This window comes from Motacilla alba, unplaced genomic scaffold (genome assembly GCF_015832195.1).
Source record: "Motacilla alba alba isolate MOTALB_02 unplaced genomic scaffold, Motacilla_alba_V1.0_pri HiC_scaffold_31, whole genome shotgun sequence".
Taxonomy (NCBI): Eukaryota; Metazoa; Chordata; class Aves; order Passeriformes; family Motacillidae; genus Motacilla; species Motacilla alba.
The window spans coordinates 86,334-104,962 of NW_024037405.1; the positions used below are offsets into that span (position 1 = coordinate 86,334).

Sequence of the window (18,629 nt, forward strand, 5' to 3'; positions counted from 1 at the left end):
GGCCGCTTGAGGTCCTGGAGGGGTCACTTGATGTCATTGGGCGGTCACTTGAGGTCATTGAAAGGTCACTTGATGCCTTTTGGAGTACCTTGAGGTCATGGAGGGGTTGCTTGAGGTCATTGGAGGGTAAGTTGATGTCATTTCAGACCCTGTCTGGGGTCACTTGCCTCACGGGGGGTCACTTGAAGTCACTGAGAGGTCACTTGAGGTCATTGGGGGGTCACTTGAGGTCATTTGGGGTCGCTTGAGGACATTGGGGGTCACTGTAGGTCATTGGGAGGTCACTTGAGGTCATTGAAAGGTCACTTGAGGTCATTGAGACGTCACTTGAGGTCACAGGGGTCCTTTGAGGTCATTGAGGGTCACTTGACGACATTGAGGGGTCACTTGAGGTCACAGGAGACCCTTGAGATCACTTGAGACCCTAGCCTTGGTCACTGGACGTCATTGGGGGAGTCACTTGAGGCCATTGAGTGGTCACTTTAGGCCATTTGGCATTACTTGAGGTCATTGAGAGGTCACTTGAGGTCATTGGGGGGTCACTTGAGGTCATTTGGAGTCGCTTGAGGACATTGAGGGGTCACTTAACGTCATTGGGATGTCACCTTGTCACGATCCGCCCTCATGGACGAGATTGTGATGGTTCGTTATCTGATCTCAGGGTACAAAACACCAACACGGCAAGGGGGTTTGCAGTAACAAAATCAATGTACTTTATTGAACAATCACAGCAAAATGCATTGGAGGGAACTGGGGAGAGAGAGAGAGAGAGAGAGGAACCCTATAGGAAAGGAAGGAAAGACAGAGTAGGTATATCTACCAACATAGAGGCGATGCAATTCTTCGAAGTCCAGTCGGTGTCCAGTCGAGGAGTCGCCTTTACGTTGGGGAAGATCTTCAGAGGCTAGCTGACTTGAGGGGCCTTTTCTATTGAAAGTTGGGAAGGAGGGGGGGAAAGGATACAATAGTCAGCAGTGGGGGAAAGCCATTGTTTTTCCTGGTTCAGTGGTCACTGCTTACAGGCAAACATCTCAGTTTGATCAGCTGTTCTCCCGCACACACACTGCCCTCCTCCTCCCCCCAGGTTACAAGTTTCAGTCCTTGAGGAGAAAAAGAGTCTTTTCCATATAGAGGTTTCATGTCTCAGTCTTAGAGGGAGTGGTTTCTCCCATCTCAGTCCATCTGCCACGGTGGTTGTACAGTAGAGGAAGGGTCTTCTGTGGAGACCACCAAAGGGTAATTCCAGAAGAGAGTCCAGCCAGGCTTGGGGGTGGAAAACTCCAGGCCATTGTCACAGCGTGATGCAGGCAAAGGAAGGTCAAGGTGCTCCTTGTCCTTTCACTGGGAGCAGTGTAGCATGAGGTGGACAAACGCACCTGTGAACAATAACTCAAGTTCCAGTCCCAGGGCCTTGGCAGGCCCCCACCGAACCAGGATGCAGGATCCTCTTTCGGTGGTCTCAGTCTTTTTTCCATGACGATCATGAGGCAGATGAGAAAGCAATTTTGGGCAGAGTCTTACACACCTGAGGACACTGGGAGGTCACTTGAGGTCATTTGGGGTCACTTAAGGACATTCAGAGGTCACTTGAGGTCATTGAGAGGCCACTTTACGTCACAGGGGTCACTTGAGGTCATTTGAGACCCTAACTTTGTTCACTTGAGGTCATTGAGAGGTCACTTTAGGTCATTGAGTGGTCACTTTAGGCCATTTGGGGTCACTTGAGGTCATGGAGGGGTCGCTTGAGGTCATGGAGGGGTCACTTGATGTCACAGGTGTCACTTGACGTAATTGAGAGGTCATTTGACAACCTGATTGGGGTCACTTGAGGTCATTGAGGGTCACTTGACGTCATTGGGCGGTCACTTGAGGTCATTGATTGGTCACTTGAGGCCTTTTGGAGTACCTTGAGGTCATGGAGGGGTCGCTTGAGGTCATTGGAGGGTAAGTTGATGCCATTTCAGACCCCGTCTGGGGTCACTTGCCTCATGGGGGGTCACTTGAAGTCATTGAGAGGTCACTTTAGGCCGTTTGGAGTCACTTGAAGTCATTGGGATGTCACCTGAGGACACTGGGAGGTGACTTGAGGTCATTTGGGGTCACTTAAGGACATTGAGGGGTCACTTGAGGTCATTGAGAGGCCACTTTACGTCACAGGGGTCACTTGAAGCCATTTGAGAGCCTGACTGGGGTCACTTGAGGTCATTGGGGTTAACTCGAGGTCACAGGGGTCACTTGAGGTCATTGATGGGTCACTTGAGGTCCTGGAGGGGTCATTTGACGTCATTGAGAGGTCACTTGCGGTCATTGAAAGGTCACTTGAGGTCATTGAGAAGTCACTTGAGCTCATTGAGAGGTCACTTGAGGTCACAAGGTGGTCACTTGAGGTCATTTGAGACCCTAACTGGGGTCACTTGAGGTCATTGGGGGGTCACTTGAGGTCTTTGAGTGGTCACCGGAGCTCAATGTGGGGTCACTTGAGGTAATCGAGGGCTCATTTGAGGTCATTGGGAAGTCACTTGAGGTCATTGCGAGGTCACTTGAAGTCACAGAGTGGTCACTTGAGGTCATTTGGGGTAACTTGAGGATATTCAGTGGTCACTTGAGGTCACGGAGGGGTCACTTGAGGTCATTTGAGAGCCTGACTGGGGTCACTTGAGGTCATTGAGTGGTCACTGGAGGTCATTTGGGGGGTCACTTGACGTAACCGAGAGGTCATTTGAGGTCATTGAGAAGTCACTTGAGGTCATTGAGAGCGCACTTCATGTCACAGGGGGTCACTTGAGGTCATTTGAGACACTGAATGTGGTCACTTGAGGTCACAGGGGGGTCACTTGAGGTCATTTGGGGTCACTTGAGGATATTCAGGGGCCACTTGAGGTCATTGGGAGGTCACTTGAGGTCATTTGACACACCGACTGGGATCACTACAGTCATTGGGAGGTCACGTGAGGTCATGGAGTGGTCACTTGAGGTCATTTGAGACCCTGACTGCGGTCACTTGAGGTCATTAGGAGGTCACTTGAAGTTATTGGAGGGTGACTTCTGGTCATTTGAGAGCCTGACTAGGGTCACTTCAGGTCATTGGGAGGTCACTTGAGTTCATGGAGGGGTCACTGGAAGTCATTTGAGACCCTGACTGGGGTCACTTCAGGTAATGGAAAGGTCACTTGAGGTCATTGGGGGGGGTCACTTGAGGATATTCAGGAATCACTTGAGGTAACAGTGGGAGTCACTTGATGTCATTTGAGATTCTGACTGGGGTCACTTGAGCTTATTGAGTGGTCACAGGAGGTCATTGGGGCGTCACTTGAGGTAATCGAGGGGTCATTTGAGGTCATTCAGGGGTCACTTGACGTCATGGTGGGGTTTCTTGAGGTCATTGGGAGGTCACTTGAGGTCATGGAGAGGTGACTTGAGGTCATTTTAGACCCTGACTGGGGTCACTTGAGGTCATGGAGGGGTCACTTGAGGTCACTTGAGACCCTGACTGGGGTCACTAGAGGTCATGGGGAGGTCACTTGAGGTCATGGAGGGGGTCACTTGAGGTCATTTGAGACCGTGACTGGGGTCACTTGAGGTCATTGAGTGGACACTTGAGGTCATTGGGGGTCACTTGACGTAATCGAGAGGTGATTTGAGTTCATTGAGATGTCACTTGAGGTCATGGAGGGGTTACTTGAGCTCATTGGGAGGTCACTTGAGGTCATGGAGGGGTCACAGGAGGTCCTTCGAGACCCTGATTGCGGTCACTTCAGTTAATGGAGGGGTCACTTGAGGTCATTGGGGGGGTGTCCTAGTTTAGGGTAAATTTGGGAGAAATCCTGCAAAAGGAGGCCCCTCCAGAAAGCAAACCCACACAGCCCCTCCTTCCAACCGGTTCGGGAAGGATTCCTCGGAGAGAAGTGGAAAGAACCTCTTTATTTAACAGGCACAGCACCCCCCCAGCACACAGAATGAACAATACCGGATGATAACACTCCTTCACCACTTTGAAAAGGATGACAAATTCAGAAAGTCTCTCTTGGTGGGTGGTTGCTCTGTTGTCAGTCCCTCCGGTGCTGGAGATGGCTGCTACAAGCCACGAGGTGCAAGCTCTCGGTGTTTCCAGGTCCCAGTCCAGAGCAGGTTCGAGTAGTTCCAAAAAGGGAAGGAAAAAAAAGGGAAAAAAAAGAAAAAAATAAAAAAACCAGTCCAGAGAAAAAAAAATTGGACTGCTTAGCTAAACTAGCTAATGAGCAGAAGCAAAAGCAAAAGCAAGAGCGAAGCAGGAGCAAGCAGAAGCCAGAGCAAGAGCAAAGCAAAAAAGCCCAGCAAAAAGCAAAAGCCGCACTATGTACTCCCTGTCTCTGTGTCCCGCCAGCCGTGGGGGAGCGGGCAGATAACAAAACCCAAAACAAAACATTCACTCTTCAGAGCCAGTCTTGAAGGCACAGAACATAATATCCAGCATAAACAGAACACACAAATGGGGATACAAGCATCATAACGTCACCCTAGGACAGGGGGTCACTTGAGGATATTCAGGAATCACTTGAGGTCACAGTGGGGGTCACTTGATGTCATTTGAGACTCTGACTGGGGTCACTTGGGGTCATTGAGTGGTTACTGGAGGTCATTGGGGGGTCACTTGAGGTCATTTAAGACCCTGACTGGTGTCACTTGAGTTCATTGGGAGGTCATTTGAGGTCAGGGAGTGGTCACTTGGAGTCATTTGAGACCCTGACTGGGGTCACTTTAGATCATTTGGAGGTCACTTGAGGTCATTTGAGACCCTGACTGGGGTCTCTTGAGGTCATTTGGGGTCACTTGAGGATATTCAGGGGTCACTTGAGGTCACGGAGGAGTCACTTGAGGTCATTTGAGACCCTGACTGGGGTCACTTGAGGCCATTGGGGAGGTCACTTGAGGTCATTGGAGGGTGACTTGAGGTCATTTAAGACTCTAACTAAGGTCACTTGAGGTCATTGAGTGGTCACTGGAGGTCATGGAGTGGTCACTTGATGTAATCGAGAGGTCATTTAAAGTCATTGAGAAGTCACTTGAGGTCATTGAGAGGTCACTTGAGGTCATTGAAAGGTCAGTTGAGGTCATTGAGAGGTCACTTGAGGTCAGAGGGGGGTCACTTGAGGTCATTTGAGACCCTGACTGGGGTCACTTGAGGTCATTGAGTGGTCACTGGAGGTCATTTGGGGGTCACTTGATGTAAGCAAGAGGTCATTTGAGGTCATTGGGAGGTCACTTGAGGTCACAGGAGGGAAACATGAGGTCATTTGAGACCCTGAGTGGGGTCACTTGAGGTCATGGAGGTATACCATGAGGTCATTTGGGGTCCCTTGAGGACATTCAGGGTCACATGATGTCATGGAGGGGTTATTTAAGGTCATTGGAAGGTCACTTGAGGTCATTGGGAGGTCACTTGAGGTCATTTGAGACCCTGACTGGGGTCACTTGAGGTCATGGATGTATAACCTGAAATCATTTGGGGTCACTTGAGGTCATGGAGGGGTTACTTGAGGTCATTGGGTGGTCACTTGAGGTCATTGGGAGGTCACTTGAGGTCATTTGAGACCCTTACTGGGGTCACTTCAGGTAATGGAAAGGTCACTTGAGGTCATTGGGTGGGTCACTTGAGGATATTCAGGAATCACTTGAGGTCACAGTGGGGGTCACTTGAGGTCATTTGAGACCCTGACTGGGGTCACATGAGGTCATGGAGAGGTCACTTGCGGTCACATGGGGGTCACTTGAGGTCATTTGGGGGTCACTTGAGGTCATTTGGGGTCACTTGAGTATATTTAGGGGTCACTTGCGGTCATTGGGAGGTCACTTGAGGTCATTTGAGACCCTGACTGGGGTCACTTGAGGTCATTGAGAGGTCACTGGAGGTCATTGGTGGGGTCACTTTACGTAATCGAGAGGTCATTTGTCGTCATTGAGAAGTCACTTGAGGTCATTGAGAGCGCACTTGACGTCACAGGGGGCTAACTTGAGGTTATTTGAGACCCTGAATGGGGTCACTTGAGGTCATGGATGGGTCACTTGAGGTCACAGGGGTAAAATTAAATTCATAAATTAATTAATGATTAATTAAATTTTGTTTGGGAGATGCTGCTGCTCCTTCTGCTCACAAATGCTTTTGTCCTTCTGCCCTGGGCTGGGGCTGGTGAGTACACAGAGATGGGACTTAGACAGGAACATGCAAGGGCACAGATGGACTCTGAGTAGTCAATCTCAGGCAAGGCTCCTGCCTCTCCTTCTCTCCTGTCTCTACTCTCCGACTTTCCTCTCTCCTCTCATCTCCCAGCTCAGCCTGGGCCTGAAAGCAGTGAGGCATTAGAGGCACTAGAGCTGTGCCCTTGGTGGCATTTGAGTCATCCAGAGCCAGGGTGCTCAGACCCCAGACAGTGCTGCTTGTCTTTCTCTCCACTGTGCCCCAGCATTGCCTTGGACAGCCCCAGGAAGGAAGGAGAGTTGTTGGGATCACTGGCACATGGCATTAGAGGATGACCCTTTCCTTTCTTGCAGCTCCAAACTTGACAGGAAACAGCAGCACCTTAACATTGATATTAACATTGATATTTAACATTCCTATTAACATTTCCCATCTCTCTTCCAGGAAGGATCATTGGTGGTCAGAAAGTTAAGCCCCACTCCAGACCCTACATGGCTCATTTAGAAATTCAAAGTGGCTTACAAACTAGTTACTGTGGAGGGTTCCTGATTCGCCCAGACGCCGTGCTCTCAGCAGCTTACTGTGTGGATAAAGAAGGGTAAGACTCCATTGTTCTTGCACAGGAGATTTTTTTCCAGTCTCACACAGTCGCAGAGGGCCCCAGCCCTGGTCTGGGCTGGAACAGTGCCCCGTGTCTCTCGAGGCAGAGCAGGGATCTCTGGAGCTGAGCTCCCTTCTGTGAGTGCAGGAATTGTCTGCCAGGGGCTGAGTGTCCTTGGGGACAGGAATGCTCACAGGGCTCTGCAGGGTCATGGTTCCTCCCATGGCTGAGAGCTGCTGCTGGAGAAGGGGTCCAGTGTCTCCCCTGGCCTGCTTCCCTTTGTCCTCAGCCCGGGGCAGCTCCCAGCTGTGTCAGTGTGGGGTGAGGGATCCTCAGCTGGGCTCTGCAAGGAACCCAGGTGAGAGAGGACAGCTTGCTGAGAGCTGCTCTGAGGAGGTTTCTCAAACCACCACCTCCCTCCAACCCCCTGCCGTGGGGGAACACAGCCTCTGTGGCCAATGCAGCTGGAATGTGTTGGTGTTTCCTGGCAGGACAGTGAGAGTCACTGTGACTCTGGGAGGCCACAACATAACCAGCCAGGAACCGAGCCAGCAGAAGATCCATGTTGGACAATAGGTCATCCATCCCAAATATTCCCATTATGATGGGAATAATGACATTGTGCTGCTGAAAGTATGGCCCAATGCATCCTTCCTGCCTTAGGGATCTCCCCCTGCTCACCTCCCCAAACTCTGAACTTGCTCCTAATCCTTCGCTGCCTCTAACCCCGTGTTCTCTCTGCCTGACAGCTGGAGAAAAACGCCTGGATCAATAAGAATGTGCAGAGTATCCCCATTCCCAAGGAAGAAGAACATGTGAGAGCAGGAGCTGAATGCAGTGTGTCTGGCTGGGGCAGAACATCTGTGACAGGGAACAGGTCTAATATGTTGAGGGAGGTGAAACTGAAGGTGCAAAAGGAGGAAATATGTCAGCAGCTTATCCCTAACTACCAGTGTCCATCTATGATTTGTGTTGGTGATAAATCCAGGAACAAGGCAGCTTACAAGGTAAGTGTTGTTGTGGGCTGCAAGCTTGGGAGGAGGTTGGGAATGGACAGTCAGCTTGGTTCTCCGGTGAAAGCAAAAGGAGACCAGAATGAAGCACGACCTTCAGAATGATGAGCTGAGGGTCCTCGCAGATGCTCTGATGTGCTCCATGAACTGGGGTGCATTTTTCAACTATCAGCAACATTTGCTTTTTTACTTACTTGGGGATGTTCTATCCAGCCTACCAGGTGGTTTGGTGTGCAAGATCCTTGTGATATCCTTGTTCAGATGGCTCAGATGTTTCTCCATGTCTAAAGGAGGTCAATGTTCTTTTTGAGTTTTTGAATCTCAGAGAGCCTCCAGGCCTGAATTGTTCCATGGGTGGGCTTAGAGGAGTAGTGAGGCAGCTACAAACGCTGAGAGCTGGGTCTGGAGGGAGGGAGGTGCTTGGAAGAGGAGGTTCTTCACATGGAGGGAGGGAAGAGGAAACTTGCTCCTTAAGGCTGGGAGAGCTGAGCTGTGGCATGTCTGACCCCTCTCACTCCTTTCATGACACAGGGTGATTCTGGTGGCCCTTTAGTCTGCAACAAGAAGGCTCATGGCATTGTTTCTCATCTTTGTGGAGACTGCCTGTTCTCTGAGGTATTCACCAGGATCTCGTACTTTGAGCCCTGGATACGTGAGCAGCTGAGGAGGTTTGCACTCCAAGATATTCCTGGCTCTCCATCCTCTGACTAAAATGCTCAGTGCCCCTTCTGCACAATGCATCAAACATCTGCTGGTGCTCAGAAGCTCCCAGGGGCAGCTGGAGGGGAGTCAGAGAAGCCCCTGTGGTGCAGGCACAGGCTTTGGCACTGAGGAGAGTCTCCATGGCAAGGTACAAATGCAGCTCCCAAGCACACCCAGCTTCCCATTGCTCCCCTCCTCCCACTGCTGCTCCAGCTCTGCTTCTGGCCATCAATAAAAGCATGTTCAAACTCTCCTGTGTCTGCAGCCTTCTTGGCAGCTGGAGGCAAACCCTGGGTGTGAGAATGAGGAGATGACACTCTGGGAGAACCTGGGCACAGATGGGACATGCAGGCCAGGTCTCAGTGCCCAAATGCTCCCCTTGTCTCCATCAGCCCCTTGCAGTCCAGCCAGCAGGTACAGCCTGTACAGAACATTTACCCAGCCCTTCAGAAACAGAGGCATCTCCACATGCAAGGGGAGATCACGTGGGTTCCAGTACCAACCTGAAACCCTCTAAGGATGCTTAGACAGACTGAAGACCAGCCAGCCTGTTTAACACCCTGTCTCCCCTTCAATCTCCTTGAAGCCCAGGTGAAGCCTTTTCTTTACACCTGTAACATGTCTGCAGGTTGAGCTGGAAGCTTTCTCCCACTGGATCAGCTGATCAGAGGTGACTGGGCCAGGAGGTGGCCTTGTGCTTTGGTGATGGGATAGAAAATGTCAAATATGGCTGAGGCCAAAGCAGTATGGCAGAGACAAGCCTGGTCACTTGTGTGAGGAACAGTTGCATTATCTTAGCTAATGTGTGCCATGATGCCTTAGGAGTTTAGTTTTATATTTTTCAAATCCTGTGCTGCATTAGTGTAGAACTCTCAATTCCATATACAGTGTTAACTGTCTTCACATTTTGGGCAGACAAAGCAATCCCTCCAGGCCTGAAATTCAAGGACACTCTACAGCCTCAGGCCCCAAAAAGTATAAACACCTTAGAGTGAGAAGAAAGGAATGATGGGAGCAGTTATGCAGATTAAGCTATTCCATAGAAGGTTATGTCATGAGCCCTGCTTTCTGATTGGATAGTCTTGTGTTGTATATAAGGTATGGTTTCTGTTTCTCTTTGTTCATTGGTTCCCTGCCCTCTAGATAAGTTTGAGTTTGCCTCATTGCATTGTCTTCTGGAGCAGCTCCCTGCAGTGTGCAGCTGATGGTTTTGTTGTGTATTTATTGTTAGTCTGCCTTTTACTTTTCCTTTATTAAATGGAAAATATTTCCCTTTATTTCCCCTTTATTTCCCCTTTATTTTCCTTTATTATTTCCTTTGATTTTTGGGCACTCCATTCACACCCATCCCTTATTTTATTTATTGCCACATTCTCAGCTGACCCGGTCCCAGGGCTGTGCTCACCTGTGGCCGTGCAATGCAGCAGAGCTGTCTGCCAGGGTAAAGACACGAGAAATGAGCAAAACCAAAAGTGTTCTGTCCTGGGTTAAACTGTGAGATGTGTGACAGCAAGAGCCTGAGACGAGAGATGCTGGACTTCAGGCGGCTCTTCAAAATGCAGTTCATTGTATCCAAGATGTTACAGCAGTCCAGGGTCACGGGCGACAGAGCCTGTGCCTACAGCGTCAGCTCCAGCTGCAGACAAGCCTGAAGACCCTTTAATTTTGGTTACAATGCATTATATACTTTTCTTTGCTGAGCATCTTAATACATAATCCACCAATCTATACCTTTACTTTTATCCATAGCCTATCGTAACTACTATAATTACCATTAATACGGTCAATACTATCCAGTCACATGAGTTCATACGTTACAGTTTAAGCTTAAAGTTGTTTTTCAGTTTTCTTGCAGTGGAAAATTTTTAGACTTTTTTTCTACTTGCCACATTGACATGTCTTGTTTGCCTGTGGTATCCTTCTGCTTGGTAAAAACATCTTTTTTTTGTGGTCAGCTCTAAGTCATAAAATCTCTTTCCAATTCAACATAACCTTTGCTCAGCAAACCTCAATTTGGACATCTATTATTCTTCTATATCAAAACTTGCTTCCATCTCTATTTCGTTCTCAGGTTCTACATTCAGAGAGCTTTCTGCCAAGCATACATATTTGTTAAACTTTCTTGTCAAACTTTCATCTTTCCCAATACGTGACAATGTAATTTTTCCTTTCCGTCTCACTGTGGTCCTGCAGATTTGGGCAGAGCTCAAATGCAAATGCAAATCCTTGCAAATGCAAATCCCTCAAATGCAAATCCCTGCTCCACCATGGTCTCTCCCAAGGACAGCAGGGGAATATCTGCTCTGTCACCTGGAGCACTCCCCTCTCCTTCGGTGATTTGCTGTTCACAGGATTGTTTCTCATACTTTGTTTTGCCTCACTCCTCACTGCCATGAGCATTTTACAAATTTTTTTTTTCGCAGAGGCATCTTTTACAAATATTTTTTTTGGAGAGGCACCAGCAGCTTCATTGACTGGCTTAACCCTGGCCCGAGGTGGGTCCATAGTCACACCTTTTGGAACTGTCTGTGTCTGGTGTCAGAGCAGTGTGAAGACAGCCCCATGTCTGTTCTCACGGAGATCACTGTGTGAACACCACATCCCTGCTCACCACCACATCCCTTTCCTGCTCTGGTGGTATTACCCAAACCTTTGTGCTGCAACCAGCATCGCCTTCCCCACCCTGAAGACACTGTCTGCAAACCACTGGTCATAGACAGGAAACCTTGCATGCAGATGGTCACCAGAGCATGAATTGGAGCTGTTTTCTACTCTGCTACACACTGACACTGCCCTAGAGTCACACAAAATGGTTGAGGTGGGAAGGGACCTTCAATTGTCTGGTCCAATGTCCCTGCTCAAGCATGGCCACCTAAAGCACCAACTGCTCAGGAGCAGTTCCAGGTGTTTTTGGAACATCTCTGAGCATGGAGACACCACAAGCTCCCTGGTCCAGCTGTACTAGTGCTTGGTTACCCTCAAAGATAAACGTGTTTGCTGATGCTCAGACAGAGCCTCTCGTGTGTCAGTTTGTGCCCATCAGCTCTTGTCCTGTCACTGCACACTACTCTGAAATGAACGTGTAGACCTGTTGCCCAGTTCTTCTAAGTTCTTCTAAGTTCTTCTAAGTTCTTCTAAGCCTCCTGATGTTTACATTCTTGTAATGAACTCTCTCATGCACTTTTCTGTAAATAATTACTGGTTTACATTCTTTTCTGGAAAAAGAGAAATTTTAATAGACTGTTGGTTTGTCCAGTGTCATTGGAGAGGTGGCACTGTCACCCTCCAATCCACTGTCACTTTTGGAAATCTATAAGTGTTGGAGTCAGAAATTAAGCTGCCCTTCTTTTATCTTGGACATTCCAGTGTCCGCGTTATTTTATTTTGTATCCCATAAAGACATATGCCTCCCACTTATATCCTACCTTCAGGTATTTACATCCATGGATAATATCCCACCACAACCTGCTCTTTCCAGGGTAAAAACTCAGCTGTACCAGGCATTCCCTATAGGAGAGATGTTCCAGTCCCTTCACCACCTCCGTGCCCCTTTGTTGAACTCTCCCCAGCACATCTTTGTCTCTCTTTTACTGGGAGCTCAGAACGGCCCATGGTGCTCCAGGTGCCACCTCACTAGTACTGAGTAAAGGGGAAGGATCACCTCACTCCAGCTACTGGGAACACTCATAGCATCCTAGAATAATTTGAGTAGTAAGGGATCATCTAATTCATCCCCTGTGCAATGAGCAGGGACACCTGCTAGACCAAGTTACTTAGAGCCCATCCAGCCTTGAATGTTTCCAGGGATGGGGCATCTAAAGCTCTCTGGGGAGCCCATTTAATTGTTTTGACACCCTCATCATTAAAAATTTCTTTCTTATATCTAATCTAATAATTAGGATGCTCATCATCTTCTTTATATATATACTAATAACTAATTGGTTCATCTACTGTCTTTTAATTTAAAATAATAATTTTATTTTATTAGCCTTGTAGCATTGCAACAGGCCCCAGTACTGACATCTGAGTAAGAGAACTCATCATGATCTCCAGGTAGATATTGAGTTCTTCCTAATTTTTTGTTTAAGTATTTCTTTTTCTAATTGTGCCTGAAAATTTCTATCACCTGTTCATCTCCCCACCGACCCAGCTCTTTTCAGGGTTCATGTCCTGGGAAAACTGGAGCACAGGGGAATCAGAATAAAATATGTGACATTATTTGTTAATTAAGATTTTTTTCTTTCAGTCATTAAAAAAGGCCTTGAAGGCCTTTTGCAATGATGATGAATATTGCTTCTGTCTCTGTGTGTAATTAGTACAGCAGGTAAAGGTAGTGCTAATTAGAGCAGAGAAAGGCTTTACAAACAAAGCCTTTGGTACTGCTGTGGGTTGCAGTATCAGGAGAAGAGGCTGGAATAAGAACTGTCTTCTTGCCAGTACATGAATCCAACTTTGACTCAGGTCTCTCCCTGCTTGATTACAAAGATATTTTCCTCTCTGTGCCTGATTCCCACCAGGGTAGAAACGGGACTAATTGCCTATTAAAATGTTTCCATTTCCATTCTCCCTGTCACACATAATTAGAACAAAAGACAAACAGAAATTAAGCTGTAGGTATTCACTGAAACACACCTGGGAGCTCCCTAATTAACCACACAATGCTTCCAGCACAAGAACAACCACAGAGCTCATTATGACTGTCAGCTTTTTAATGAGCTCCTGCAGGACTGTGGTACCACCTCCCAGTTCCTCGTGGCTGTGGCACAATCTGGCAAGGTGCCCTGAGGAAATGACAAGGCAGAAGCAGGAACAAACTTACTGGGAGCTTTAATAGAGCCCAGTGCGAGGTGAGAGACCAGAAACAGAGTTGGACAGAGTGTTCCCAGCAGGGCTCATTAGAGCACAAACTCACAGACTTTGATTGCAGACAGCTCAGCAAGGCTCCAACTTCCCTCTCAGAAGTCAGACAGCAGTGCCCAGGCAGTGCCAGGGTGGAGCTTTCTGTCCAGGGCAGGGCAAAGGAAATGCCACAGACCCAAACCTGCTCTTCCAAACCACTGGCAGAGACAGAGCCTGGTCTGCAGGTGTCAGCTGCAGGGCTCAGCCCAGAACTGTCACTGCAACAGTGTGGCTGCAACAGAGGTTCTGCAACAGTGTGGCTGCAATGCAGTCACTGCAACAGAGTCACTGCACCACTGTCACTGCAACAGTGTGGCTGCAACAGTGACTGCAACAGTGTGGCTGCAACAGAGGCACTGCAACAGTGTGGCTGTAACAGTGACTGCAACAGTGTGACTGCAACACTGTCACTGCAACAGAGTCACTGCAACACTGTCACTGCAACACTGTCACTGCAACACTGTCACTGTGTTGTGACAGTGCACAATGCACAGTGACTGCATCACTGTCACTGCATCACTGTCACTGCAACACAGTGACTGCCACATACACTGTGCCTGCAACACACACAGTGACAGTGTCACACACTGCCAACCCCTTGGGGACCCAGCAGTCCCCCCAGCTGCCAGCTCCCTCCCTCCACCCTGCTCTGGGTGAGCCCTGCATTCAAACATCCAGGTTTAAATGCAGCACCAGGCGCTGTCCTCTGTTCCATCAGAGCTTCAGCACATCCCTCTCTGCTCAGTGAGATAACCTTAAAGAGGATGCTGGGTAAGGCATGTCTGTAGAACTCATGTTAACTTTTGCCATCAGCGTTTGGTCTAAAAGGAAAAGTTTTGAGGTTCACATAAATGGCTGAAAACAGCTGAGGTGACAATTACAAATATGAATATGAAATGTCTAAAAGTGTGGAATCAGTTCAGAGTTATCAGCATACAATTTAATTTTTGAAAAAATATTCCCATTTGCAGCTGTGTAGCATTCACATCCACTGAGACAATTCTAGTCATGTTGGTATAGTTACTTTAAACAAGAGATGGGATTGTTCCCTCTGAATTTGATTCATTCATCTTTAGACCTATATTCAGCTGTCTAAAAAAATATTCCTTAAATCTAAAGATTCAGCTGTCCTTAACTCTGACAGAGTGAAATGGGGCACTGTGCAGAGGAGGGGGATTGCAATCAGCTGGTTTGGGGAATCACTGCTTAGATGAAATCTGAACTGCACACCCAAGCAACTGGTGCAATTCATAAAGAGAGAGCTCTTTTCCAGAGAAAAGTGCCTCATCCTCACTTTGGGCAGTTAACGTCACTTAGATCAGCCAATTTGATAGTAAAAAGTCAAGGGTAAGTGTCACAGGCTCTGATTTAGAAATCTTCAATCTAAAGAAGAAAGGGAGGGGAATTCCTGAGTGACTGACCATTTCATCATCAAATGTTATATTGCCCTGGTTTCAGCTGGCACAGAGATTATTTTCCTCTTAGTAGCTGGAGCAGTGTTGTGTTTTTGATTTAGTATAAGAATAATACTGATTATATACTGATTATATATTATATATATAATGATTATATATTATTATATATTATACAATGGATGGTTTAGTGTTCACTCAAATTGAGTTTTCAGTTTGCCAGGCTCTGCAGTGAGCAGGGGAAGGAGAAGCCAGGGGGGAGCAGGGCCAGGACAGCTGACCTGAACTGGCCAAAGGGATCTTGCACACCTCAGAACACATTCCCAGTGTATGAACTGGGCAGGGCTGGCTGGGAGGCACTGGTCACTGCTCAGGGATGGGCTGCCCATTGGTCAGGACAGGAATTGTGCTGTGCACCCCTTGATTCTTTGGGTTTTATTCCTCCCTCCCTGTTTCATTATTATCATTGTTATTAATAGTATTATATTTTACTTTATTTCAATTATTAAACTGTTCTTATCTCACTGTTTCACCTTTTTCCAACTCTGGGGGAGTGAGTGAGTGCCTGTGTGGTGCTTAGTTACCAGTGGGGTAAAAGGTAGAGCAAACTAGAAAATACAACAGGTACTGAAGGAAATAATGGGAAGAAATATTTTAAATTATTTTTATTTCAATGCAATGATAATTATAGTAATTATACATTTCTTTTCTTTCTCTCTCCCTCTTCTCTCCTGTCTCTTATTTTTATTTTTGTAGGGTTTATTTTCTTTTTCTTTTTAGGGATTGGCAGTCTGTTGTCTATTATTTGTTTATGAAAAAGTGATCTTCCAGGGGCCTGGTGTCATTTGTTGCACTAAATATTTTTGCACACACAAAGAGCCTCTGTGCAGATACTCACCCCTGCCACAGTCAGTGGGAACAGTCAGTGTCCAAAGGACCAACACCACGAGGCTCAACAAGACCGCTGACCAAACTGGACAGGAAACATCACTCAAGTGGCCACAGGCTCTTCCCCTGGCATTGCTGAGAATTAGAATTCAGCCAAGCTCCAAGGAGAAGGTAATTCCACATGAAAGCCTCTATGGGAAACAATGACAGGCAGTAATTATGCCCAGGGAAAAGCACACAGGAAGGAATCACAATTGGAGGGGGTTTGGGGAACTTTGGGAAAGACCACTCATCTTTGCATAGGTTTATTGTTTTGGCATCATCAGTGACCTTGGATGTTCAACCACACTCTCCCTGTCCAGGAGACTGGGGATATGTCCAGACTTGGAACAAAGATCCACTCCAGCAGAAGTGGAAAGGACCATTCCAAGTTCCCCTGACTACCCACACAACTGTAAAAATTACTGGTGGAGATTCCTGGATTCACTATACACAGCCAAAGCCAGCCCCAAACCTGGAAATGCCTTTACAGCTCAGACTGAAACCAAATGTTCCATGAATTGTGCTTGGGATCAAGGATTATTGAACTTGGGATCAAGGATTATCCTCTACTGAATTAGAGGGAGGACAAGGAATTCTGTTGATGGGTTCAGTGTGCATGGTAGTGATTGTAAACACAGCTTTGTGGAAGCTGAAGTTCTAAAAATGAAAATATTCATGAGAATGGTGTTTCTGTACTTGCTTTGTGGCATGGTAGCTCAATGTGTTCTCTGTAGCCTGTGGAGAACCCACATTGGAGCAGAGGAAAAGTGTGAGAGGAAAGAAGCAGCAGAGGGAAACCCCATGCACTGACCATAACCCTCCCCACCCCACTGTGTGCTGGGGACAGTGCTGGAGTCATCTGGAATGAATTTGTTTATTCAGGTGTTTAGTATTTAATTGTGTTTCTCACAATCCAAGCCATCTTATTTGGCAATAAATTACATTGGTTCTCCCCAAATCCAGTATGTTTCACTCCTGGTAGAAACTGGCAAACCATCTCTCTGTCTTAATCTATGAGAGGTTTTGTTTCTGTTTTTCCTCTTTTCCCACTGTGGGGTGGAAGGTGTGAGTGGGAATTTGGTTATTCACTAAGGCTAACCTGTCCCAGCAAGGGGGCAAATGCTGAGGCAAAGCTGAGGCCAGGTAAAAGAAGATTAGAAAATCCTTTCTGTGCCGGCATATTTTCATTGCCAACAGAAGGAATTACATAGCATCTACAAAGCACAAACCATTTGAAATCAGCATCTTTAATTCACAATACAGATGTTGCATCTGGGAAACAATTCAGTTTGGCTGGGCCACTCCACTGTCACCTTCATATTTTCTGGAAAAATCCCTTTGCCAGGATTTCTCTCCTGGGAAGCTGAGAAGCCTCAGAGAAAAAGGAAAACAATATTATGTCATTTGCTTCTCCTGTGTTTTGCTGCTTTGGAATGTGGTAGGTGATTGATTGTTTCATTGGTTTCATGCGAATTGTTTTTATTTAATGACCAAACACAGTCAAACTGTGTCGAAACTGGAACAGTCACGGGTTTTCTTTAGTATCTTTCAGCTTTCTGTCTGTATCCTTTCTGTATTCTTTAGGATAGTTTAGTACAGTTTTAGTACAGTATTCTATAATATAATATAATTAATATAACATAACATAACATAACATAACATAACATAACATAACATTATTATATTATATTATATTATATTATATTATATTATATTATATTAAATATTATTTAATATATAATATGTAATATATAATGTAATGTAATGTCATATCATATCATATCAATCATATATATAACATGATATAATATAATATAATATAATATAAATTAAATTAAATTAAATTAAATTAAATTAAATTAAATTAAATTAATAAATTAGCCTTCTAAGAACATGGAGTCAGATTCCTTTATTTCCTTCCAACATCAGAGGACCCAGAAAATACAAGACTCCACTGTTCACATCTGCCTCAGGGAGCCAGAAAACTTCAGAATTCTTTCCTTTAAAGCTTGCTTGACTTGCCTGTTCCTGAGTGAGTAGATGTAAGGGTTGAGTGTCTGAGTCAGCACAGAGAAGAACAAAGACAGAACTTTGTCAGAGTCCTGCCCACCTCGCTGGACTGGGCGGATGTACCTGTAAATACACGTGCTATAAAACACCATCACCACTATCAGGTGAGCTGAGCACGTGGAAAATGCCTTCCTCCTGCCTGCAGATGATGGAATACGCAAGATGGTGACAATAATGCAGCCATAAGAAACAGCAGTTACTATCAGGGTGCCAGGGAGAATGATGATGAGTATGATGAACATCAGCTCTTCGATGAAGCCTGTGTCTGCGCAGGACAGCTGCAACAACAGGGAAGCATCACAGTAAAAGTGGTTCATGACATTGGGACCACAGAATGGCAACTGCACTGTCATGATGGTGGGGGGAAACATCAGGAGAAAAGTCACTGCCCAGCAGCCCAGGATCAGCTGCAGGCAAAATCTGCTGTTCATGACGGCTGGGTAGTGCAAGGGGTGGCAGATGGCAACGTAGCGGTCCAAGGACATCACTGCCATGTAGAAAAGGGTGCAGGTGCCCAGGCAGTAGAAAAGCAGCATCTGGAGGAAGCAGCCAGGCAGGGAAATTGTCTTCCTCTCTGTCAGGAGGCCGTACAGGGTGCTGGGAAGGAACGTGGAGGTGAAAGTGATTTCCAAAAGGGCAAAATTCCTGAGGAAGTAGTACATGGGGGTCTGAAGGAAGTTATTGGTAAGAGTGATGCTGATGACAGAAATGTTTCCGAGCAGGATCAAGAGATAGGCAATGCCAAGGAACAGAAAGAGGGTGATCTCCCACCGGCGGCTGTTAGCCAGTCCCAGGAGGACAAACTCCACTACAGTTGTGTGGTTCAT

At 46.8% G+C, this 18,629-nt stretch overlaps 1 protein-coding gene and 1 pseudogene across 1 annotated transcript; one reads left to right on the forward strand and one right to left on the reverse strand.

Moving 5' to 3' along the window:
- Nucleotides 1-6,108: 6,108 nt before the first annotated feature.
- On the forward strand, nt 6,109-8,742 carry LOC119696466 (annotated as a pseudogene).
- An 8,948-nt stretch (nt 8,743-17,690) lies between these two features.
- On the reverse strand, nt 17,691-18,629 carry LOC119696467 (olfactory receptor 49-like). Its single transcript, XM_038126196.1, has one exon. The coding sequence runs from the start codon at nt 18,627-18,629 to the stop codon at nt 17,691-17,693; it is 939 nt and encodes a 312-aa protein (XP_037982124.1).